Source organism: Nannospalax galili, unplaced genomic scaffold (assembly GCF_000622305.1).
Source record: "Nannospalax galili isolate Female #2095 unplaced genomic scaffold, S.galili_v1.0 scaffold679, whole genome shotgun sequence".
NCBI lineage: Eukaryota > Metazoa > Chordata > Mammalia > Rodentia > Spalacidae > Nannospalax > Nannospalax galili.
Window position 1 is genome coordinate 159,472 of NW_008343462.1, and position 26,108 is coordinate 185,579.

Here is a 26,108-nt window from a genome sequence, read left to right on the forward strand (position 1 = left end):
AGTGGGAGACCAAAATACGCCATCCTAAATATATACTTCTTGGTTTTGGGATGACCATTTAGAGAAAGGCTGCTCTCCAGATCTCCCAGGGTCCTCCTCCTTGTCAGGGGTCCCTTGTTCCCACCAGCCTCTTACTGTCACTTGTCCTGTGGGAGTGATTCCTGAGCCCTCCCTGCACCCCCGTGCCTCCGAACTTTGGGACGACCTCACTTACACAGCACTTCCGTCCAGACTCGCCACCCTCCAGGAGCCCCGGGCCCGCTGTGCTTCTGTGTAGCACGAAAATCTGAGTCATCTAGACCCGATAGAGCCTCGCGCCCCCGGATACGGGCCACCCACCCGAGTGCCTTCAGCCTGCTAAACTGTCCTCTGGCTTATTCCAGACCAGCCCTGACCCGGGGCGGGATCCTGGGCATCCGCTGCTCTCCCAGCATTCCCTGTCCTCCGCAGTCTGGACAAACACGACTCGGATGAAATGTCGGCCATTTCTTTTAAACCGTTGGTCATCTTCCTCGGTAAGGTTACAGGCCTGAGCTCAGGTGGTCTGGCTCCGACTTTAAGTCGCCACCTACCAGCACAGCCGGCGCCTCTCAGAACTCCCCCGCACGCAAGTCTTTTCCTGACATCCCTTTAGTTGTGGCCTTCAGATTGACAGTATCTCCATCAGATGAGACAGGAGGACTTCCGCCGACCTAGAGGCGAAGACCAGCCAGCACCACCCCTGCAGCGGGACTGTAGGCCCAGAGCGTCCGCCGCCGATGGGTACCCACCTTCCTCCTCCTCAGGCCCCGCCCGCCGCTCCGCCCAAAGCCCCGCCTCACTGTTGCCCATTCTATCGCCCCGTTCAGGCCCCGCCTCACTCAGGCACCCACTCTGAAAACCCGCTCAGGCCCCACCCACCTTCCCGCCCGGAGCCCCGCCCTGTCAACCCGTTCAGGCCCCGCCCACCGCTCCGCCCGGAGCCCCGCCCCATCGGGCGCCCACTCTGTCACCCCGCTCAGGCCCCACCCACCGCTCCGCCCGAAGCTGCCAGCCGGGCAGGACTGATTGGTCTCTACATAGGCCTGGCGCACTCCCTGCCCGAAGTCCCGCCCGCCGTCCCTGACGGACGTGTCTCTGCGCCAATAGAACTGGTTATTTCCCTACCCCGCCCGCTGTGGTCCCCAACCCCACCTCTCCCACCCTGCCGCGGCCTGCCGTCTGCCCCGCGCGATCCACGCGCCTCAGCGCCAACCGGAAGTGGCCCCGCGTTGGCCCCGCCTCGCAGACTGAACGCGGGGGCGACTGGAGCAGCGCTGCGGGGACGAGGGGTGCCATGCAGCTCCCCCCGGACGCGTCTGAACGCGGCCAACCGGCCCTGGTGGTAGGTTCGGCGGTGCGGCCCTTCCTCCGCGGCCCCTACCTCTGCGGGACCCGCCTGGGTGCCCGCCCCCGGCCGGGAGCTCCTGTCCACCTCTGCCGGGCAGTCCGCCTCCTGGTCAGGAGCACGTGGCGCGGTGGTCACAGGCCGGGTGTCGAGTGCATTGCCTCTTAATGCCAGGCTCTGAAACGGAAACAGATGGGCCCATCCTTGACAATCACTCTGTATCTCCCTCCCCACTCAGCCCCTCCCCTTCCGTCCCTCCCTCCCTTCTTTCTCTCTCCCCCTCCTCTTCCCTCCCCTCCTTCCTTCTCCCTTCTCCCCTCCTCTCTTTTCTAGCTCTCCCTCCCTTTCCTTCCAACCTCCCTCTCTCCCCTTCCTTCTCCTCCCCCCTCCCTTCCATTTCTGTTTTTTTTCGAGCCCATTCTCTGTAGCTGATGCTGGCTCCTTATTGGTTATGTACCTGAGGATGACCTTGAAATAATCCTGCCTCCACTTCCCACGTGCTGAAATTGCAAACATGAGCCATCCATCACACGCGTCTTTGCATTATCTTGTAATAACTTTTCTCCCTTTACAAAGTAAATCCAAAGGACTTGGACTGTAGCTCTACCATGTATGTACAAGGCCCTGGGTTCAATCTCCAGAAGCCCAATGAATAAATAAGTAAATCTTGTGGGAACAGGTTTTAAGAACAAACACAAACAGGATGCCACTTTGGGATCAGCTCCTCAAAGAGCATTTCATTTGTAAAGAACTTGGTGAATTGTATCTTCACTTATTTACAACTTTTCATAACCATGTTTGGATTTAATAATTAAAATTATGTATATCATGTAGATGTTACCTGTAGTGATCTGTGTAGATATTGTTTATATTAGATTTAGATGTTATCTATAGAGATCTATGTAGATATTTTAAAATATTTTTATTTTACTGGGCGTGGTGGTGCACACCTTTAATCCCAGCGTTTGGGAGGCAGAGGCAGGCAGATCTCTATGAGTTCAAGGACAGCCTGGTCTACATAGTGAGTTCTAGGCCAGCTGGGGCTACACGGAGACCCTGTGTCAAAAAGACCAATATATATATGTGTATATATATATATATACTTTTTTGTGTATGACTGTATTGCCTGCCTGCATGTGTGTAAGTGTACCTGTATTATGCAATGCCCAAGGAGGTCAGGAGAGGGTGTTGGAGTCCCCTGAGAGGGAACTGGAGTTACCTACAGTTGTTAGCCTCCACATGGGTGCTGGGAATTGAGCCTCGATCCTCTGCAGGAGCAACCAGTACCCTAACTGCTGAGCCATCTTTCCACCCTCTTCTTTATGGCCATTCTTGTTTTGTTTTTGTTTTTGTTTTTCTGACAGGGTTTCCCTAGCCCCAACCTGCCTAGAACTCACTATGTAGATTAGGCTGGCCTCAATCTCATAGAGATCTGTCTGCTTCTACCTCCCAAGGGCTGGGATTAAAGGCATGCACCACCATGCCCAGCCCTATGGCTACTTTTTTTTTTCTTTTTTGAGACAGGGTCTCCCTGTAGCCCCAGCTGTCCTGGAACTCAGTATGTAGGCCAGGCTGGCCTTGAACTCACAAAGAGTCGCCTGCCTCTGCTCCCAAGTGCGTGCCCGGCCTGGCTACTTTTTAAAAATTTTTTAAATTTTATGTGTACGTATGACTGTTATGCCTCTGTGTGTGTGTGTGTGTGTGTGTGTGTGTAAGTGTACGACACATGCAGTGCCCTTGGAGGACAGAAGAGGGCTTTAGATCCCCTGGAACTGGAGTTACAGATGGTTGTTAGCTGCCTTGTGGGTGCTGAGATTTGAACACTGGTCCTCTGTAAGAGCAGCTAGTGTTCTTAACCACTGAGCCATATCTCCAGGCCCTCTGTGGCTGTTCTGCTTACTATGATGTATAAAATTGAGTTTAAGTTGTTCTTTTGATCATCAAGTTTCTCTGGTTTTATTTCCTATCACTTTAGAGACTTTTGACTTTATGAGACTCTGAGAAAAAATGCTGGTGCCTGAATTCAAATGTAGAGCAAAGATTAAGGGGCTCTTTATGTCCCCTGGGCCACACTTGACTCTTTGATAAGCTGTGCAGGAACATGAAGGGGTCCCTCCATTGCAGTTTCTTTAAGGCTGGGTGTGCTGCCTAACCAAGGGATGTTTTTGTGAACAGGATGTTTAACTAGAATGATGATGCTTACTGATTACAAACGTGAATTTACCATTGAATTGGGGGACATTCTGATGCCTTTTGGGTTTTTTTTTCCCCCCTCTCAAAAGCATCTGGAACTTTAGGGAAGCCTAAGACATGTTAAGTCCTTCTGAGCAGGTGAGTGTCAAGAGCTTGGAGGGGAGGAATAGGCATCTTTGGTTTGTTGGGCATGCCCTGTCATGAAACCTGGTTCTGGCCCTTCTGAAGGCCAGGCCTCCTCCTGTGGGTTGAGCATCTCCTAGATGTTGAAAGGACTGCAGAACAGTGGAGAAAGGACACAATTCTCATGGCTGTTTGTTAACCCCTTTCTCTGAATTCCAGTCTGTCATCCTCCCGGTGCACAATGCTCAGCAGTGGTTGGATGAATGCTTGATGTCTGTTTTAAAGCAAGACTTTGAAGGAACCATGGAACTCTCTGTTTTTAATGATGCCAGCAAGGTATTTATGGGCCTCCTGTTGGGTGATTTAGCACTCCACAAGCCCTGTTTGAGGGAAGTTTCCTGACCTGCAGTGTCATACTTACAGGACCAGTCTATGACCATCATTGAAAAGTGGAAGATGAACCTGGAAGATTCTGGCATCCCTGTGGTAATCGGAGGCCATGACTCTCCTTCTCCCCGAGGAGGTAACAGATTTAGTTTATTAAATAAATTGTAATTCATAGTTTCTTGTTCACCTACAAACTTACATAGTTTCATGTTGTCCCTTCTGGGGAAAAGCATCCTGGGGATCATTAGGTCTGCAAATGAAAACTACTGAAAACCAACTGGACCTACGTTTCTTATTCTTTGGTAAGGATTTGTTGCTGTCTGATTGTGTTCTCTTCCCGTTAATAGTTGGAGCTTAATCCCATGTGTAGGTGTTAGAGGTAGGGCCTTTGAGAGGGATTAGGTCTTGGGAGTGGAGACTCATAAATGGGATTAGTACCTATAGATGAGGTCCCAGATAGCCCTTTACCCTTCTCCTGTGTGGACAAAGGGGAAGACACTTTGATGAACCACGAAATGTCCTCACCAGACACCAAATCTGTTAGTGCCTTGATCTTGGATGTATAGCATTTCCTTAAGTACACAGATTGCTCTGGTCCAGGGCAGACACTGAACTGTTCTAGACATTCATATTGATGTAGCTCAAACTGTTCTTTTGTAACTAGCTTCATTCCTTAAGCACAGTTATGCATGTTCATCTATTGCAGCATGTATCAATACTTCATTCATTCTTATAAGAGAATATTTCAGTTTTATAGATAAACTGTATTGTGTTTATCCATTCATCAGTTGATGGGCATTTGGGTTCCACTTTTTGGCTCCTGTCAATGTTGCCAGTATAAACATTCATGTACAGGTTCTTGTTTGAACACTGTTTTGCACATCTATTGAATATATGCCTTGGAGTGGAATTGGTGGGTCATACTATAATTCCGTTTACCATCTCGAGAAACTGCCAAACTGCTGTCCTCAATGGAGGCACCATTATGTACTTCCCGATGGCTCCAGGTTCCCCACATCCCAGCTCTTGTTATTTTCTTCTGTAATTATTATTATAGCCATGCTAGTGAGTGTGAGGTATCTCACTGTGGGCTTGTTTGCGTTTCCCAGTGGCCCATGATGCTGGGCTTCTTCATGTTCTTGCTGGCTGTTGTGTATCCTCTTTGGAGAAGTGTTTGTTCAAGTCTTTGCTCGTTGTTTACTTGAGTCCTTTGCCCTTTCGTTGCTGAGTTATAGAAGCTATACACACATATGCAAGCTAGAGCATTATTAGATGTGTGATTTACATTTTCTCAAATTCTTTGGGTTAACTTTTTGTTCTCTTGAGTTATCCTTTGGTATACAAAGTTTATAACTGATGAAATCCAGTTTGTTTTTTCTTTTGTGGCACATCTTTTGTTGTCATCTGAAAAAATGATTTCAAATCAAGGTAGTGAAGAATGTATCACTTTGTTCTTATGGTTAGTCTTTAATTTTTTTTTTTTTTTTTTTTTTTTTTTTTTCAAAGAGAAGTCTCAGTATGTAGCCCTGGCTGACCTGGAACTCACTACATAGACCAGGCTGACCTGAAACTCACAATGCCTTGACCTGGCCAAATGTCATGATTTTATCTGTAGAACTAGCTGTTTCAACAGCATTTGCTTAAGAGACTTCTATCTCCACTGAAGTGTTTTGGTGCTCTTGTCAAAAACCAATTAACATAGATGTGTGGGCTTGTTTTTGGACTCTTTTATACTCTGCTAGTCTCTGATCATCCTTATCCAGTACCAGTTTTGACTGTTGTCAATTTGTGATAAGTTGTTGTACAGGACTGTCCTCTGAGCCAAACAGATGCCGTCTTCAGGAGTTCAGTTGTACCTCCTTGCAAAAGATCATCACAGCTTGGCTTGTTGACGTTGACCTTCCCTCATTGAGGAAGGGTTGGGGAGGGTTCTGAGACCCTTTACCTGAGCATCTAGCCACTCCTTCCAACCTGTTGTGGGCAATTTGGCCTTAATTGCATGTCGCCTTGGGGAAGGGCTAGAGTACATGGGCCAGAGAAGAGGTAGCTCCATCTGTGTGATTGTGGGGCAGCCATCATCTCTGCTGGTGAAGACTCTGCAGTACAGCCTTAGGGAAGGGGAGCATCAACATGTCTTAGGGACCCCTCCCCCATGCTCTGTAGTAAGTCCAGTAAACTCACTGGTTCCCCAGGGTGAACTTTGGTGGAATTGTGCCTCAGATTGTCATTGGGACCAAGAGAGGAGGGATGGACATCATCTACATCTCCCCCAGGGAAGGAGTTTCAGCAACATAAATTTTCTATCCATCCATCTGTCTTGCATATGCAAGTGCTCTGTCATTGAGCTCCCTTCACCCAAATGAATTGTTTACTTAACTTTCCTATCTGGACTGCTCATTTTTAGTAGACACATAGACAACTGATTCTTCTTATTGTTGATACTGTATCTTAAAACTTTGCTAAACTTGTTTATTAGCTTTAATAGTTTTTTGTTTGTTTTTTAAGATCATGTCATGTATGGGCAGGGATAGAAGTAGTCTTCTTCCTTTTTGATTTGGATTTCTGGGAGAGGTGCTACAGCCTGGAACTCACTATATAGGTTAGGGTGACCTTGAACTCATGATTTTCCTGCTCAGCATCCTGAATGCCATGCTTACAGACGTGCCACCATGCATGGGTTTTTTCAAATGCTTTTTCAGCATCAATTTGAGATCATCACTTTTTCTTGCATTCTGTTAACATGATGTATTACACTGATGACATCCTGTGTTGAACCACTCATACATTATTGGGGTAAGTCATGGTATGCTGCTGGGTTCAATTTGCTGGTATCTTGTTAAGGGTTTGTGTGTATATATGTGTGGTGTATGTAGTATGTATAAGTATGTGTGTGTGTGTATAGAGCGGCCAGAGGTCAATGTCTGATGTCTTTCTCTGTTGGTCTCCACTGAACCTCCTGCTCACTAATTGGGCAAGGTTAGATGACCAACAGTCTTCTGTCTCTGCCTTTTCAGTGCTAGGATCATAGGCACATGCCACCATGCTGAACTTTTTTTTTTAATATTTTATTATTTTTATTTTATGTATATGAGTGTATTGCCTGCATGTAGGTAAGTGCACCCGTGTCGTGCAATGCCCACAGAGGACAGAAGAGGCCATTGGATCCCCTGGAACTGGAGTTACGGACAGTTGTTAGCTGCCATGTGGGTGTTGGATTTGAACCTGGGTCTTCTGCAAGAACAGCCAGTATTCTTAATCACTGAACCATCTCTCCAGCTCCATGCTGAGCTTTTTATGTGGGTCCTGGGAACCCAAACTCAGGTCCTTATGGTTGTACAACAAGCTCTTTACCAACTGAGCCATCTCCCCAGCCCTTGCTGACTGCCTTGGAGCTGGCTTGGAACTTGCTAGCTTGAGCTGGCTCAAACTAACCAAGACCCACATTGATCTCCTGGTTTAAGGGGTGCATCACTGTAGCCTGCTTTTGTTAAGGGTTTTTACATGTGTGTTCATAAGGGATGTTGGTATGTAGGTTTTAGTTCTTAGAATACTTTTGGTGGCTTTGATGTCAGTAACATTGGCCTGTAGGACAGCTTAGGGAGAGGAATGTCTTCTGTTTTTTGGAAAGCATTTAAGAAGGAATGGTGTTAATTCCTGTGTTTGGTAGAATCCACTGGTGAAGCCATTAGGTCCTGAGGTTTTTTTCTTTGTTTAAAAAATATTATTATTTTTATTTTATGTGTATGAGTGTATTGCCTGCATGTATGTGAGTGCACCTGTGTTGTGCATTGCCACAGAGGTCAGAAGAAGGCCTTGATTGGAGTTAAGGACGGTTTGTAGCCGCCATGTGGGTGCTGGGAATCGAACCCAGGTCCTCTGCAAGAGCAGTCAGTGCTCTTAACCGCTGAGCCATCTCTCCAGCCCCTCTTTGTTTTATTCTTGAGTCCTTTCTTGTTCCTGATCACTTCTTGGCTTGTGCTTCCAGGAGTCTCTCTGCTTCGTTTAGGTTGTGGCTTGCTGCCACGGCATGTTCACTCCTAGCTGGCAGGCATGCCTCGCTTCCACGGTGTGATTTCTTCAAAGAATCAGCTTTTTGGTTGCTTCATTTACCCTCTAGCTCTCTGACTAGAGGTGTATGTTCTACAGTTGGTAGTCTTCCTCATTGATTGTCCTTTTGTCCGTTTGTAATGTCTTTTTGCTTTTTAAAATATTTTTTGACATAAATTCTATTTTGTCTGGTATTTTCACAGCCATTCAGGTTTCTTTAGGATTACTGCATGGCATATTTTTTTACATTCTTCCTTTCAAGTTATATGTTCCTTTGGCTCTCAACTAAATGTCTCTTTTATTATTTATTTATTCATTTGTTGACCTGGAACTCACTACGTAGACCAGGCTGGCCTCGAACTCACAGAGATCTGCCTGCCTCTACCTCCTGAGTGCTGGGACTACAGGCATGCACCAGATTAAAGGTATGTGCTGCCTTCTTTTTAATTGTGTGTGTGTGTGTGTGTGTGTGTGTGTGTGTGTGTGTGCGCGCGTGTGCGTGTGCGTGTGCCTGTGCCTGTGCCTGTGCCTGTGAGTGCAAGTGTCCTTGGAGGCCAGAAGCATTCAATCCCCCTGGAACTGGACTTGTAGGTGGTTGTGAGCCACCTGATATGGCTGCTGGGAACAGAAATCTCTGAACTGCTGCGCCGTCTCTGCAGCCCCTCAGTGGATCTTTTATAGACAGCATTTAGATGGGTCATTTTTGTATCTATTATTATTTTGTTGTTTTAAGACAGTCTCACTGTGTAGTTCAGGCTGGCCTTGAATTTGGGATTCTCTCACCTCAGTCTGAAATGCTGGGATTGCAGGTGTAAGCTGGCTAGATAAGTCATTTTAAAAATCATTCTGCGAGTACCTTTTAACAGGAGAGTCTAATCTGTTGAAAGATAATGTGCTTCGCTGATAAGAAGGGCTTTGGCCCTTTCATTGTTCTGCTTTCTCCATGCCTTATTTCTCCTGGTTCATCCCTTAGTCCTGTGTTTCCACCTTTGTGTGTGTTTGCTTGTTCCTGTGTCCCTTTGATTCCTTCCTTCTTGTGTACATGTAATTTTCTTAGTGGTTACTATGGGGATAACAATAGCCATCTTGAATTTATCATAACCTAGGCTGAACTAAGACCCTTCAGCTTCCTTTGAAGCTTTGAATTCCTCATCTGCTTCCTTCTCAACATTGCACCTTTGTTGTGCACCCATTAAGGTCTGTTTATAAACTGCCTATTGCATGGACAGTTAACTGCCTTATGCTGTCCTTTAGGTTACATTGTAAAACTGTATGGGTCAAAAGTGAGGCCATGCCATTTGTGCATGTGCCTGTGCCACAGCCTCTCAGCACTCTTCACCTTCTTGACACTGGGTTTCTGTCTAGCCTCAGGATGCCCTTCTTCATCTCCAGTGGGCAGGTCTGCTATCATGAACTCCCCCTCAGTTTTTATTTATTTGGGAATATCCTGATTTCTTCTTCAGTTTTGAAGGATAGTTTTGTAACAGTTATCATTTCTTTGTGTTATACTCTTTCAAAAATGTTTTTTATTTACTATTTTTATTTTATGTGTATGAGTGTATTGCCTACATATATGGAAGTGCACCCATGTTGTGCAGTGCTGGCAGAGGTCAGAAGAGGGCATCAGATCCCCTGGAACTGGAGTTATGGACAGCTGTCAGCTGCCATGTGAGTGCTGGGAATCGAACCTGGGTCCTCTGCAAGAGAAGCCAGTGCTTTTAACTACTGAGTCATCTCTCCAGCCCCTTTGTATTATCATCTTAATAATATATTGCTTACAAGTTATCTTATACAGTTACCTCTGTGTATGTGTATAAGTGTGGGTGTGCATGTGCCACAGCAACCATGTAGAGGTTAGAGGATAACTTTTGGGAGTTGTTTCTCACTGTATCCTCTGGCTGGTTGGTCTACATGCTTCTCATGTCCTCCTGTTTCCACTTCCAATTTGGCTATGATGTATGCCACTTTTTTTTTTTAAAGAAAAGCCCTTATTTCTTTGTTTCCCAAATAAAGCTGGCTGAGTTGGTTGCTTTGGGGGGATTCGTCAAAAAGACCAAATCTTACATCCTCACTTGACTCCAACTCTTCCTTGGCTTCAGTCTTGGCTTGGGCTGCAGCAGCAAGTGAACAGTAGCCACAAATGCAGACAGACCAAGAAGACCTCGACCATTTCAGCAGGTAGGACATGTACTCAAGTCTCCACAGACAAATCCAGGCCCTGGGTTGTACCCACTGATGATAGAATGTTGCACTAAGGCAGTGGTTGGGTAACCAACCTGCAGACAAACACTGGCAACATTGTGGACACCCTCTAGGAAGCTAGACTGCAGAGCCTCCTCTGTGATATGAGCAGTTCAGCTTGTAGATGCTGCTTGTCAGACACCTGCTGGGTGGTCAGCCCAAAGGAGAAGGGGAGATGTATGTTCAGCGGTGTGGCTTCACTGGCTCCCACACTGTCTCTAGTCCTTATCAGATGCACATCTTCAGTGGTCCCCTGGAGATTTCCATGGTGACACCTAAAGCCTGGAAGAAGGAAGGCTTCTGGGCCCCACTGCAGTGTTCTGTGCTGGGTGAATGTCTTCACATGGGGCACCTTTGTAGCCAGCAGCATGTCCCTGATCTCAGTGATGTTCTCCTTGGTGAACACAAGCCCACATTTCTCCAGATATGAGGTGAAGGTTTTTCCCAGGCTGGTTTTCTAGGTGTCCTGGGATGGCCTGTGCATCATGGCATTCTTGCTCATCAGCACCATAGCCTTCCCTCAGACAGACATGTAGATGTGCCCTAGGCCTTCCCTCAGACATACAGATGTGCCACAGAGCCTTCCCTCAGACGGACATGCAGATGTACTACACAGCTTTCCCTTAGACATGCAGATGTGTCCTAGGCCTTCCCTCAGACATAGAGCTGTGTCACATCTGCTGTAGCCCACACCACCTGGATAGCATCTGAGAATTGGATGGGCTTCAGGAAAGGTTTGGATTTCCAGGTGGCCCTGTCTTCTTTGGGCATCATGGCAGTATGTCAGGGATTGTGATGCAAGGTTTAAAGACAAAGTCATTCTAATGAAGTTGCCTGGTGAGAGAGCCCATCTGGATTTTATTTTTATTTTTTATTTTTTATTGTTCTTTTTGAGACAGAGTCTCCCTGTAGCCCCAGCTGTCCTGGAACTCAGTATGTAGACCAGGCTGGCCTTGAACTCACAGAGATCCGCCTGACTCTGCCTCCCAGTGCTGGGATTAAAGGCGTGCACCACCACGCGTGGCCCGCTGCCACACCAGGCTATCAGCCATCTGGCTTTTTACATGAATTCTGGGGAATTCATGTAAAACTTGGTCATCAGGCCTGTGTGGCTAGCACTGTTATTCACTGAGCCCCTTACACGGTTGCCATTTAAACCAGTTAGTAGAAGGGAAAGAATCTGTGTATTTATAATTGTGTGCTAACCTCACTGGTGCTCTGGTTTTTGTTTAGATTTGAGGTCTTGTCAGTCTTTCAACCTAAAGAGCTTTAGTATTTCTTTTAAAGCTGATTTGCTGTTGACAGATTTTCAATTTTGGTTTATCTGGGGATGTCTTTTGTTTCTCCTTCACTTTTAGAACGTGGCTTTGCTGGATATGAGACTCATGGCTGACAGTATATCTTTGGGTCCTGATGATGTGACCTGTGCCTCTGGCCTCCTCATTTCTGATGCTAAGACAGCTCTCTGTGAAGGATTTGTCTTTGAGGTATTGTCTTGATTGTTAGTTGATGTCCGAGGGCCCATTCCACTGTGGGTAGTACCATTCTCCCAACAGGTGTTCTTGGGCTGTTTGGGATGCCAGCTGAGCATGAACCAGAGAGCAAGCCAGTTAGCAGCATTCTTCCATGGTGTCTGCTTTAAGCTCCTGCTTGATTTCTGCCCTGCCATCACTCAATGATGGACTGTGACCTGGAGGTGTCACCCAGATTTGTCTTTCCTCCCCTAAGTTGCTTTTGGTCAAAATGTTTTTGTCTCAGCAGCAAGAAAACACCACCACCCTGTGTGATGGCTAATTTTGATTACCAGTTCGACTGGATCTGGACTCCACCAAAAGGCAAGCTGCTGCTTAATCCTTAGAGATTTTCTTGATAGGTGACTTGAAGTGGGAAGATCCATGTAAAGGGGGTGGAAGAAGAAGCTCTGCTTTTGCCTCCTCTCTCTGTTGGCAAATTCACCTGCCCTGTTGGTGACACAGCAGCTGCTGCTGTCAGCATCCTTCACTAGAACCCAGCTTCTTTGGGGTCTGGCATGGACCGAAGACCAGCAGCTCTCTAGGAATCCTCCAGGCCCTTAGTGCCGGTTTGGGGCTGCTGAGCTTCATGGACTGAGCAGCTACTAGGTTCTTGGCTTCTCCAGGGCAGGCAGCCATTGTTAGACTACCAGACTGTATGGCATAAGCCCGTCTAATGCATCCCCTGTTAATTTATTCGTTCTGTTCTGTTCCTCCAGAGAACTCTGGCTAATACACTATAAGTGACAAGCCATTTTCCCCTTGAAGCTGTTGAGATTCTATCTGTGTCTTTCTGTATTTTTACTATGTTGCGATTCTTTGGTGTTTTCCTAGTTGGAGTTTGTTTGGTTTCCTAGATGTTGACTAACATTTTTTAGTGTATCTGGGAAGTTTTCAGGTATTATGTCTTCAGTTATTTTTTTCTGCTTATTTCTGTCCTCTACTTTTAATGCACACACCATGGGCATCTGGTGTCCATAATGGTGTTCCATGTTCTCTGTTTCTCTTCAGTCCTTTCCTCTTTGTTCTTCATGTAGAAAAATTTTCATTTATCTGTCTAGTTTCTTTAATTCATCTGCCAATGTAAATGTAGTCTTGGGTCCTCTATGAAAACCAGTTTCCTAGCCAGGTGTGGTGGCCCATGCCTTTAATCCCAGCACTTGGGAGGCAGAGGCAGGTGGATCTCTGTGAGTTCAAGGCCAGCCTGGTCTACATAGTGAGTTCCAGGACAGCTGGGGCTACAGGGAGACCCTGTCTTAAAAAGACAAAAAAAAAAAAACAAAAAAAAACCCAAAAAACACCCAGTTTCCATTATTATGCTTGGTATTAGAATTTTCACTTGGTTCTTTATTCTTATTTCTGTATTTTCGTTAATGCTTTCTTTTTGATACAGCATTGTTATGGTTTTATTCTTTAATCATGGTTTCCTTTGCTTTGAATAGATCTATAGTGACAGCTTTGACTCTCTGTTTTAAAGCTGGTGCCTGGAAACTCTCACCGGAAGTTTCTGCTGGTTGCCCTTTGTCCCCAGTGTAGGGCTTACTTTCCTGTTTCTTTGCATGTCTTCTATTTTCTGCTGGAAGCTGACAGGGTAGATAATATGCATTTGATTTGGCTGTTGCCGGGCTGGTTCCTGACACTACTGTCCTGCTTGGTGATGTTCCTCAGAGGCGTGTCACCTGGAATGGCAGGTCTGAGCTGGGCTCAGCCTCTTTCTCTGACCTCACCCTCAGCTCCAATAACAGCTGGTTGCTGTTTCCCCTGATACCATGGGGCATAAATTGCTAATCTAGTCAAACTCAGGCCCCTTTGAAGGGGTAGTTGCTAAGGTCAATGTTTGAAGTTTTTTTGTCTTCAGAACTTCCTAGAGTGTCTCAGCATCTATGGTGGATCTGCCTGGCTCCTCCTGGGTGCCTGTCACCACTACCCCTGCAGTATTTCAGAGCACTCAGGCCTGAACTTGAGGGTGAGGTGTGTACCTTTGTGGTCTGTATTCTGCTGAGCCTGCTTCTCCCAGGCGGCACGTTCCAGTCACAGCTCTGTGCTGCAGGTGAGACCGTAGGACCTTCTTTCTGCCCACACTTGCTCAAGGAGCTGAGGGCCTGCAGCTGGCAGGGCAGCAATCTCTGATGCCATCTCAACTTGCCTTTCCACATGGGATGCCTGTCCCATGAGCCAAGGTGAGGACATATGGCCCCAGTATTCTCAGGGACACCACTGCAAAGCTAGGAGTCTGTCCCATGAGGAGCAGGGGGAGAAGTTGGGAGCTTCTCGTTCTCAGCCAGTTCACCTGGGACCTCATTCACAGCTGGTGGAGAAGTATGATGTCCTGTTCCTCCTGCACCTGGGGTTCAGGAGAGTCCCCTTGGATCCCCGTCGTCCTTGACTTCTGCTTTGCTAAGCTGGGAGGAAAGAGAGGGCTATCTCAGTCTCTACCTGTAGATGTCCGATGTGCATAGTGAGTTTTGGGAAGTTTTCTTGGATAACTGTTCTTCATTTGCTGTGTGCCTCAGAGCCATTTCCAGCAACCATAAATGGTGTTTTCTGAGTCACCCTCCTCCCTGCTCCTGCTCTCCTGCTAATGTTGCATCTGGATGGCTGCTTTGAGGTACATGGCTGGTGGTAGTAGGCCTATGGCCTCCAGTTTCCAGGTTTCACTTAATCTATCTTCCTTCCTTCCTTCCTTCCTTCCTTCCTTCCTTCCTTCCTTCCTTCCTCCCTCCCTCCCTCCCTCCCTCCCTCCCTTTCTTTCTGATACCATCTCACTATATAGCTGAGGTTGGCATCAAGTTCACAGCATCTCTTGCCTCAGCCTCTCAAGTACTGTCAACACAGGCTTGTGGCACCAGGCTTGGCTTTACTTGGTGACTCTTGCATCACTACAAGTCTTTGGGCAGGGACCATCGTCGCCCCCAAATATCCAGACACCAATCTAGGTAGCATGGAAAGCTACAGGGCCCATGTGTCTTAAGGGCTTTAGAGAACCTCAAAAGATGTCAGCTCTCAATAAAAATATTTTTCTGCTTCAGGGAAGTAGTTTATGCTTCACAACCTCCCAACTTGAAAGTCTCCTGTGTAGCGATGCTGCTGCCCTTCTTGGCCTCCTGCCAGCGTTTAGTTGTCTTGAGTTTGTTGTTCTGGGTGAGGTGCAGGGTGGATGTATGATCACTGTTGGGCTGCCAGGACTCAGTAGAACCTGGCCTGTCTAGATGCGCCCTGAGCAGTGCTGCCTTGCATGTGCCCTTTGAGAAAGCAGAACATCATGATCAACATTTTAGAAAAAATTAAAAATTTTTTGATTTATTTATTTCTATGTGTATGACGATTTTGCCTGCATGTAAGTACCACATGTGTACAGTGCCTGTGAAGACCAGAAGAGGGTGTTGGATCCCCTGGAACTAGAGTTATGGATGATTGTTGGCCAACATATGGGTGGTGGGAACCAAACCCAGGTCGTCTGCAAGAGCAGCCAGTGCTCTTAACCACTGAGCAATCTCCAGCCTGATTAGAAAATTTTTAAATAAAAAATACTTTTTAGGACTAAGGAGATGGCTTATTCAGTAAAGTGCTTGCCTTGTAAGTGTGAAGACCTGAGTCTCATCCCCAGAACTTGCATTAATAAAAAGGAGGGCATGGTGACAGTCTTGTAACCCTAGTTCTGGAGAGCTGGAGATATGTGGATCCCCGGGGCTCACTGGACAACCAGCCTAGCTTACTTAGCAAGGCCAGTGAGAGGCCCTGTCTCATTAAAGGTAGACAGCATCTAAGGAATTATGGCCAAGAATGACCTAAGACCTCTGCACCATGCACACACATGTGTATCTGCACATGTACGAAAACACAATCGTGTACACACACACACACACACACACACACACGTACACGAATACTGTTTTGGGTTTTTTTTTGTTTGTTTTTGGTTTTTTATTTGCTTTTTGAGACAGGGTCTCCTTTTAGCCCCAGCTTGCCTGGAACTTGCTATGTAGGCAAGTATGGCTTTAATCTCACAGGGCCTTGATCTGTCTGCCTCTGCCTCCCTGAGTGCTGGGAGTAAAGGCATACGTCACCACACGCAGCTGTGGATACTTTTCTAAAGCCAGGTGTGGTGTTGTACGCCTAATCCTCACACATGGGAGGCTGAGGCAGGAAGATCAGGAGTTCAAGCCCAGCTAGAACCACAAAATAAGTTTGAGACCGGTCTGTACCACATGAGGCCCTATCTCAAAACAAAACCAACAGTAATAGATAATAATAATGATTTCTAAAAGCTGGTCCTTTAAGAATCTGTTATGTTAAAAGTCACATTACAAGATTGTTTTTGTGGTAGGGCGTATACTACTGTGTAGTAGAGCATAGAAGACCCTGGATTTGGTCCCAAGTACAGAGGGGAAAAAAGGGGGAGACGACAGAGAATGAGAGGAAGAAGAGGAGGAGGAAGGAAGGAAGAAAGGAGGAAGGGAGGAGGAAGGAAGGAAGGGAGGAGGAAGGAAGGAAGGGAGGAGGAGGAAGGAAGGAAGGAGGAAGGAAGGAAGGAGAAGGAAGGGAGGAGGAGGAAGGAAGGGAGGAGGAGGAAGGAAGGAAGGAGAAGGAAGGAGGAGGAAGGAAGAAGGAAGGAAGGAGGAAGGAAGGAAGGAAGGAAAGAGGAAGGAAGGAAGGAGGAGAGAAAATGAGAAATTGTTCTTGGGTGGTGTCAGTTACTTTCCATGCAACATGTTGCAGGGGCCAGGGCAGTGCTCAGAGGTCAGAGGGCAGCACGAGCCCAGAGTTTGGGATGAGGGCCTTTGTTAGAATCGACCACACTGTTGTTCTCTGCCTCACTTTCCTTGTGAGTAGGCCATAACAGCCGGTGTTGTTGGAGTGTTGTGAGATTGAAGCCAGTCTGCATGAAGTGTCAGGACCTCTACACATGTGCATTCTCTAGCACTGGCCACACTCTTCCCACTCCTCCTCTTCCTCTTCCTCCTCCTCTTCCTCTTCCTCCTCCTCCTCCTCTCCCCATCCACCTCCTCTTTCTCCTCCCCCTCCTCTTCCTCCTCCTCCTCATCTTATGCATCTGGAAGATGTTAATATTTTCTGCAAATTATTTCCTGTTTCTATTATCTTTAGTTTGAAATAGAAAACTGAACATATTTACAATAGAATGTCTGTTTCAACTTCTGAAACATGTAAAAAAAATTAAACTTGTCTATATTTCATATTCTTTAGTTGAGAGCGGTTTTGCATCTACTGTCATTGATTGAAAATGCACTGATGTTCTTTGTCTCCATTCAAAAAACCAAACAAATTTTGTCTTTTATAAAATGTAAGTTACCTGTCACTGAGCCACATCATGTCTGTGATAAGGACACTGTAAAACCAAGGATACAGGTGTTACACTAGGAGAAGTCATCACATTGTGGTCCATGGGGAGTGAGTGAGAATTCATGCAGTCCTGTGTGGTACAGTGGAGTCCATTTGGTTCTATGGAGGGACACATTTTCTTGTAATATCTAGGACATGTTACCTTGGCCATTAGATAACAGATCCAAAGGTCTATTTTTCGGGAGTTCCGAGTTATTTGAAATGCATTAGGACTCATTTTTTATGACTTCATATCACCACAGGAACACACTTCATTATGAGGCCTTTTGCTAAAGGCAGAGAGAAGCATAGTCCACTGCTCCTTTCCAGGAGTGAAGAATGTTAATATCTCCACAGAGCTGGGTTTTTCCTTTTGGAGCCATGGCAACAGGCTTCCTTCACAAAGGATCTGGCCTCCCCAAACATGGAGCCCCCTCACAAACATTTAACTTTCTTCAAGGCAATAATATTAGAGCAAATTCCTTGCCTTTGCCAAACACAAGATTCATTGTGAGAAATGCCAGTGTCCTCAGTGAGACATGCCTGCCTTCATTGTGCAAATCCAAGGATTCGGTTTCTCTCTCAAAACCTGACTCCAGATAAGAACTCCTACTAATTTCAATGTGCATGTGAAAAGTGCCTTCCTGTTCGCCTTCTGTGGTTGAGGGTCTCAGGAGGTGCTCTCTCCATCTGCTCTGCAAGGACAGCCCATGGTGAGGGGGTGTTCCCGGCAGGTGTAAGTCCACCCCAGAGTCAGAGCAGGCACATTGCCTCTCGAATCTGGGGACACTCTGCCAGCTGGTTTAGACTGGATGGGTTCTAGAGATTAATGCTGGAAACTAAGCCCTTGTGTGAGCCCTGCAGAAGGTGCTGTTTGGGTTGGATCTTGTGGATGTGAGTGAGGGGGCAGACTCCCATGTCTTAGGTCTTTGCTTCTCAGTCAAAGCATTACCCGCCCCCCCCAATGATCCCAGGCCCCATGTGAGAGACCTCCCTCCTCACAGTGGAAAGTGGGGGAGTGTCATAGTTGGCTGAAATGCACAGTTGGCTGCTGTTCCCTTGGGACTGACAACTTTCTTCAGGTTGTCCTAACTCCAAATACCAAAGAGATTTATTGTTTCAACTCTGCACACATCTGTTTTGCTTTGTGAGACTTTTCTCAGTGGCATCAACTCTGTAACCATCTGGTTAATGTGATTCAGGTGTTGGTAGTCTTTTCTAGGAATAGAGTTCTTGCTTCTTAAAACCCCATCAGTGCCCTCTTGTGGGTAGAACACCCCTATAATGCATCTGCCCTTGGCACCCAAGGCACACTGCCCCATTTCCAGTTCTACAGGGCAAAGCTGAGCCTTCCCAGCCTGACGAGCAGCTCTTCAGAGCACATGAGTTACCAGGTGCTCTCCAGTGGTCTCTCCTGCATGGTTGCGTTTTCTATTTCTGTAAGTTTGGGTACAGTCTCTCTGTTGTCTTTTATGTCTCCTGTCCCTTTTCATTTAGCAATAGCTGTAGGTATTTTTTTTTTCTTTTCAACTCAATTGTAATAGCTTTGAAGGAAAAGATTGTTTTAGCACTTTAATAACCTTCATAAAAGTACACATATAATTATACAATATTGAACATATTATGTGGTGGCACCCTGGTGATAAGGCATTACCGATCTCTGAGGCCCTCAGGCCCAGCTTGTTCCTCCATCTAGGACAACCACTTTCCCTCTTTGCTCTTGGCTCCATGGCCCCCACAGTCTCTGCTTCTTTGAGTCTGATCTTTTTGCTCAGTCCTAGTGGGAGAGTCACCTATATTGTTATGTGCAGCCCTGCCTCTTCATGCTACTGTCAAATATCCCAGTGTGCATTTAGGCACCCATCTCTGGATTTTTAGGATGACTAGCCATGACTAAACAAGTTCTGTTGGGTTCGCATTGAGTGGTACATGCTGCAGTCAGAGCTGAGGGTACATGCTCACACCTGGGCTGGGCATGCACACCCTCAGGTGTAGCAGACACTAGCAGTTGCCTCACTTTAGCATGGACACAGTGCTCAGCTAGGGCCCATGAGGCATTCAGACTGGGGCATTTATAATCCAGCCATGGGGCTCTGGGCTGCCCCCATATAAGCACTCTCTGACTCTCTCCAAGGATTACTTTTTGTTTGATATTGTTCCAGGAGCCTGTTGTGCCTTATCTGTGGACCTCTGGTGTTATCAGTCAGAATAGACATTGCCTTCTGTTTACCTCCTTTCCTTCCTTCAAAATTGAACCTGAAGTTTTGGTAGTAGTGTGAGATGCCCCTGCTGTCCTGGAGTATTAACTACATTCAACGTTATGCTGCTGAAAACTGAACTGTAAAAGAGCTATTTTCTCTTTTTCCCAACAGTCGGATATTCTAAAAATCAAGCAATCATACAGAGCACAGGATCTTACCTTTGCTTTTTGGATTCAGTAAGTAGCTCTCTGTTTTGTTCATAATGGTTGTATATATGTTGATTGAATAATGGTTGTGTATTTTAGTATGGTTCTTTTTTTTTTTTTTTTTTTTTTTTTTTTTTGCATTATTTCTCTCATCTCACTATGTAGACCAGGCTGGTCTTGAATTCACAGAGATCCACCTGCCTCTGCCTCCTGAGTGCTGGGATTAAAGGCATGTGCCACCACACCTGGCTTTAGTATGGTTCTTATAAATAATTTTTAGATATGTTATGATCAGCCTTAAAGGTCACATTTGATAGGTTGTCACTGCTTGCTGCCATAGCATTTACTTAACAATGGATTGGATTATATGAAAATGGAAAGTACCACAGAGAATGGAGAGACATGAAGACAAGCACAGAACTAGCAGATGTGACACGTAAGAAATCATAACTGGGACCAGGAATGGCTCATGAGCTGCATCAGAGCACAGAGCAGTTACATAGGCAGAGGTAAGAGTGACTCAGATGTGGACAGGCAGGTGACAGGTGGACCTCTGCAGAGATTCAAATCAAGAAAACCAAAGTTAAATTAAAAATTTCAATTTGTGATCAAACAGATCAAATTAGCAAGATACTTCCAAGAAGCAAATTAATAAGCTGTTTTTGAAATTTTGGTGCTCAGTATTTCAGACATTGTGACTTGGTACCGGGTTGACAGTGTAATTGTGCATTTTGTTCAAGAACTTTAAGAACGCTTGTGCCCTTGACTCCTAAATGTCACCTTCTTGTTATCATGGAAAATATTTGTGCACAGATACGCCTCATGTTACATATAATGACAGAAATTAGAAAAAGGTCAGTGTGTGCTAGCTGAGTGCTGGTGAAGAACCCCGGCAGATTGGCAGAGTTGTGTTGCGCTTACGGGTCATTCCTGGGAACAGGACGGTTGGCTGTAATGGGTGGGCCACAGACTTCTTAGTAAGGTGAGCCATGAGCACCTCTGTCCAGCTCTCCCTTCCCTGCCTAGGCTTCATGAGCTTGGGACCTCTGTTGATGACTCATCTCATTCTCTGTGCTTTGACATTTCAGCCTAGAGTAAGAACACTGGGAACCTGAGTGAGCATTAGTGGGCGTCTTTAAGGGTCACACACGGATCCTGTAGACAGATGCATGCAGGCTATAGACAGTGGTGATGCGTTGGAGATCTTGAAGCACATTTTAAGTTCAGTGGTCTTTTCTTCTGCTTCTCACTTAGACACTGTCAGATCATCTTGGTTGTTTGTTATGTTCACGGAAACTCTGTTCATAGTAGAAAAAGGCAAAGCAAACAAAGTCTGCTTTAAACATATGTAGGTTTTATGTCTCTGAATTAGTTCATGAATTGGACTCCTGGCTTCTTAGAAGCATATAGACCTGGTCCAGGGATGCTGGGCTGGTGTTCCTTCTTTACCAGAGAGCCTCTGGTCTCCCTCCATACCTTCTCCTTCTGTTTGTCCATCGTCATTTGGTCATTGGTGGCTTAGGACCTCACATGTCATAAAACAGTCTATCCTGAACAGGGACCTCAGGCTGGAGATGGGAGGAGAGGGTCATGTGTGGTTTGAGTGAGAACAGCTCAGATGAGGCAAAGTGGGGGTGGCTGCCAGGGCTCTGACTTCATGCATCATGTGTGAAACTTTGTTCCTGGGCATCCTCTGTGCTTGGGACAGCTTGACTGTCCCACTCTGGTACCATTCTTGATGAGGGGACAGGGTTGTGGATCATGCCCATGTCCCAAGTGAGTATTCTGCACTGCACTGAGGCCCTGGCCATGATAGGACCCTGTGTGCAGCCAGTGTGTGCTATGGTAGGTGCGGGGCTGTGTTCTGCCCTGTGGCTCATTACCCCTAAGTCCTGTTACTTTATTGCTGTGCCATTGAGTTTGTGACTGTGTCTCCTGTACCATTTGAGTTTATTCTGTCTGTTGTGTTCCCAACTTTAGGGACCTAGCGTAGTGTCTTTCAGTCTTTCTCAGGAAACATACCTGGAGAGGCATCCCCGGAGGGCCAGGTAGCAGTTTAATGATTGCTGAGCTTTATGGTCTAGCCCCATTGCAATTTCACCCTCAGACTTTGGTCTCAGGAGCTCAGGAACACAGAATTGAATCAGTTATGTCCTTGGTTCAGGACACCCTCATTTGTCCATGGCCCTTTTATTTGTTGCTGTGTTTGCCTGCATATTTACTTATTTGGTTTTTGAGACAAGGTTTCACTATGTAGCCCGTATTGGCTTCAACTCACAGTCTTCCTGTGTAAGATTCCCGGGGATTACAGTATGCATTGCCATACCTGAAACTGTATATTCCTTTTGTTTTGTTTTGTTTTTTTACATTTTATTATTTTTATTTTATGTGTATGAGTGTATTGCCTGCATGTTTGTGAGTGCACCCATGTCGTGCAATGCCATGGAGGTCAGAAGAGAGCTTCCAATTCCCCTGGAACTGGAGTTTAAGGACAGTTCGTAGCTGCCATGTGGGTGCTGGGAACTGAACCCAGGTCCTCTGCAAGAGCAGTCAGTGCTCTTAACCACTGAGCCATCTCTCCAGCCCCTTCATTTTATTTTTTTAAATATTTATTTATTATTTTTTGTGTATGTGTGTATTCCCTGCATGTAGGTAAGTGCACCCATGTCCTGCAGTGCCCTCAGAAGACAGAAAAGGCTGTCAGATCCCCTGGAACTGGAGTTATGGACAGTTGTTAGCTGCCATGTGGGTGCTGGGATTCAAACCTGGGTCTTCTGCAAGAGCAGTCAGTGTTCTTAACCACTGAGCCATCTCTGTAGCCCCTTCTTTTTATTTTTTAAGAGTCTCAGGTAGTACATGTTGGCTTTGAGCTGATTATGTAGCCAAGGATGACCTTGAATTCATGATTCTCCTGCCTTCATCTCCCAAGCCCTGCGATTATAAGTGTATGCCCTGTCCAGCTTTATATATTTATTTTAAAAATATTATATATGCATTGTTGGCACCAACTGCTCTCTGACCCATGTCATCTGCCTCTGGGCAGCCACCATCTAGGTCCAGCTGCCTACTTTAAAATCATTTTGGGTTCCATATAACTCTGAAAAAATAGATTTGAAGAAACTACCATAATTTTTAACTTCAAACAGGATGTCAGGCTGTACATAGTATCTTGGGACTTTTAAACTTAGTCCTATATTGTTGAGATTGTCTCCAAATTAGTTCATTCAGTTTTTGGTCTTTTTGAGACAGGGTCTCCCTATAGCCCCAGCTGGCCTAGAACTCACTATGTAGACCAGGCTGGCCTTGAACTCACAGAGATCTGCTTGCCTCTGCCTCCTAAGTGCTGGGACTAAAGGGGTGCGCTACCACGCCCAGCACATTCAATTTTTTTTAAAGTAAAAATTTATATGCAATGAAATCTAAGCTTTCCATGTGAAATTTGTGTACAAGGTGAATAATTTGGTGTGTCTTGAGGCTCATACACATATGATTGCTGCCCAGGACACAGAGCAGCTCCATCACCTGGTCCCTTCGCTCCTTCAGCTTTCATGTCCACCCTCTTGGTGCCTGCTGACCTTCTTAGATGAAATTAGTGTGGACTGTCTTCCTGCTGTCACACTGTGTGCTGGGTTTAGCTCTCTTCCTGCCATCACACTGTGTGCTGGGTTAGCTCTCTTTTTCACTGTCATACTGTGCACTGGGTTTCCCTTTCTTCAGAGTATCACATTGTGTGCTGGTTTAGCTCTCTTCCCACTATGGTCATCCATGGTGTCACGTGTGGTTCCTTTTCTTTTGTGTGTCTCTGTGTTCATGTGGGTGAAAGCCAGAGGCTAATGTCAGGTGTCTTCCTTGATCACTGTCTATTTACTGAGGCAGGGTCTTGCTGAACCCAGAGCTACTGCTCTGGCAGTTCTAGTGAGCCAGCTTGCACAGGGTTCTTCTGTCTCTGCCTCCCTAGCACCAGGATGACAGGCCAGCCACCACAGCTGCCCAGCTTTTATGTGGGTGCTGAGAATCTGGACTCTGTTCCTCACAGGGAGCCAGCCTCCCAGCCCCTCAGTTCTTTTTCTTGTCAAGGTGGTGTGAATGCGCACAGCTGGTTTCCACACAGTCTATGGATATGGATGTGTACTGTTGTTTCTCACAGTGTGCTTGGGAGATGGTGAGTACCTCCTGTGATGCCATCGCCCCAGGAGATAGTGAACACCTCCCATGACTCCACTGCCCCAGGAGTTACTGAGTACCTCCTATGATGCCATTGCCCCAGAAGCAGAGCCACTGGAATTGGAATGGGACACTGTTGTTCCAGGTTGCCCATTAATGACATAGCAGATTTGCAGAAAGCTGACCCCCAAGTTCCTGAGAATGGGGTCTGAAGACCTGAAGGACAGTCAAGCAAGAGTTGTGAGGTACAAGGGTTAGCCCAGAAGGAATGTGGGTGTTGAGTGAGGAGGCCTGGTGCTGTCAGAGAAAGCCAAGAACCTGGGGCTCAGGAAATTCCGACTTCATTTGTTTAAGTGACCTTCCGTCTCTCACCAGCATTTGTGTGTGCATGTATATGCATGTGTATGTCTGAGTATGTGTATGGGCATTGGAGACAGAAGACCGCCTTGGGTATCATCCTCAAGAACACTGTCCACTATTTTGAGACACTCTCTCCTTGGTCTGGAGTTCATCAGTAGACTAGACTGGTTGGCCAGCGAGATTCCCTTACCTCCTCAGTGCTAGGATTATAAACATACCATGTTGATCCTAGGGTTTAAACTTGGGGTCTTGCTTGCCAGGCAAGTACTCTATCACCTGAGCCATTCGCCTTTGCCCTTCACCAGCATTTAAAAATTTTCAGAGTACAGATCATGTTCATGTTTTATTAAGTTTATATTAAAGTTTAACTGGAGCAGTATGAAAGTATTTTAAAAAATATTTTCTTTATTTTTTTTATTTTATGTGTTTGAGTGTATTGCCTGCATGTATATGAGTGCACCCGTGTCGTGTAATGCTGTGGTCAGAAGAGGGCTTCAGATTCCCCTGGAACTGGAGTTAAGGACGGTTTATAGCTGCCACGTGGGTGCTGGGAATCAAACCTGGGTCCTCTGCAAGAGCAGTCAGTGCTCTTAACTGCTGAGCCACCTCTCCAGCCCCCAAAGGTTCTGTTTTTAATTTCTTTGTCCTTGTGTGCACTGGGAGTGTCTGGTTCCTGGGTATTGATCTTGTATCCCATGACCTTGTGGAACTGTTGTAGTTATGGGCTGGTTTGGGTAGATTTTTTGAGGTTTCCTTTTTGCAGGAAGTCATATCATCTGTAAATGGACAGTTTTATTTCTTCTTGACTGAACTGTGTGCCTTTTATTTCTCTATCTTGCCTTAGAGCCTGGCTTGAGTTATAGTCCGTATCCCCTAAGAATTCAAGTGCAGACATCCCTGCAAGACTCCTGAGCTGGTTGGGTGGCCTGTTGTTCCTGGCTGCCAGCTGTGGTGTTGTGTGCATGCGTTTATTCTGTAGGGCGCTCTGCTCCTTACTTGTTTCCATTGTTAATGGGTTGGTCTTTGTCAGATGCTCTCTCTGTCCCTTGGTCTTTAAGATACAGATGTTATTAAGGGCTTCCAAGACTTACCCCCCACATTCTTGGAACTTTTCAGTATATTCAGCATGGATTATTCCTGGAACTTGGTGGAGCCTTTTGGCGTGCAGAATCAGGTTTTTATCAACTGAGATGGTTTTCCTTTCCAGCTCTTTATTTCCTGTGTTTTCATGTGTTCTCCTCTGTTGGAATTCTCAGGGTTTGAATGGTAGGCTGCACAGTTGTTGGCTTGTTTTCAAATTCTGTCCTTGGTAATTTTTTGCTTTGCCAACGTCTTTGTTTCTTTTCCTTTTGCTGTGATAAAAGACTCTTGACAAAAGCAACCGAAGGGAGGAAGGGTTGGTTTTAGCTCACAGTTTAAGGTGTAGCCCATCATGATGGGGAAGTCAGAGCTACAGGATCTGGAAGCCTCTGATCACATACATCTCAGAAGGGAGCTGTGGGGAGAGCAGTGAGTGCATGAATGCCAGATCTTGGCCTGCTGTGTTGTCCATGAGCCCCCTACCTAGGAAGTACCCCCACCCACAATCAAGAAAACCCTCACAGGCATGCCCAGAGGCCCATCTCCTGCGTGGGCAACTCTAACCTTCACAGCCAGCGACCTTCACAGTCATTTATTGTGTTTGCCGCTCTCATTTAAAAGCTTGGTGCTATGTTCCTGGTCCGGGAAACCCTTCCTCTTAGGTGTTGGGGTATCCAAGTGAACCCTCTGAGGAGTGAGCTTCCTTCCTTTTGCTCCATGGCAGCTGCCACTTCTCTCTGACTCCACAGTTATCATCACCCCCTCCTTGGGTTCATTTATATATGCTGGTCCTTGGTTGTGTTTGTTCGTGGCTTTCTGTACCCTGGGGTCAGGCCAGACTGTAAGATGGCAGAGGTATGCACATAGGATGCCCAGAAATGCACCTCTG

The 26,108-nt window shown here is 46.2% G+C and overlaps 1 protein-coding gene across 8 annotated transcripts in view; it reads left to right on the forward strand.

Annotated features, from left to right (window-relative positions):
- Positions 1–1,246: 1,246 nt before the first annotated feature.
- The window catches only part of B3gntl1 (UDP-GlcNAc:betaGal beta-1,3-N-acetylglucosaminyltransferase like 1), an 88,372-nt gene continuing 63,510 nt past the window's right edge, over positions 1,247–26,108 (forward strand). For 5 of the 8 annotated variants that reach the window (XM_008839649.3, XM_017799783.2, XM_029566735.1 and 2 more), the window contains exons 1-4: positions 1,247–1,363; positions 3,902–4,018; positions 4,106–4,205; positions 19,581–19,645. In XM_008839649.3, coding sequence (XP_008837871.1) covers positions 1,316–1,363; positions 3,902–4,018; positions 4,106–4,205; positions 19,581–19,645 — 330 coding nt within the window. In that variant the 5' untranslated portion in view covers positions 1,247–1,315. Of the gene's footprint in view, positions 1,364–3,901; positions 4,019–4,105; positions 4,206–19,580; positions 19,646–26,108 lie in introns of those variants that run through there. The other 3 variants (XM_029566737.1, XM_029566738.1, XM_017799785.2) reach the window with 1 other exon arrangement.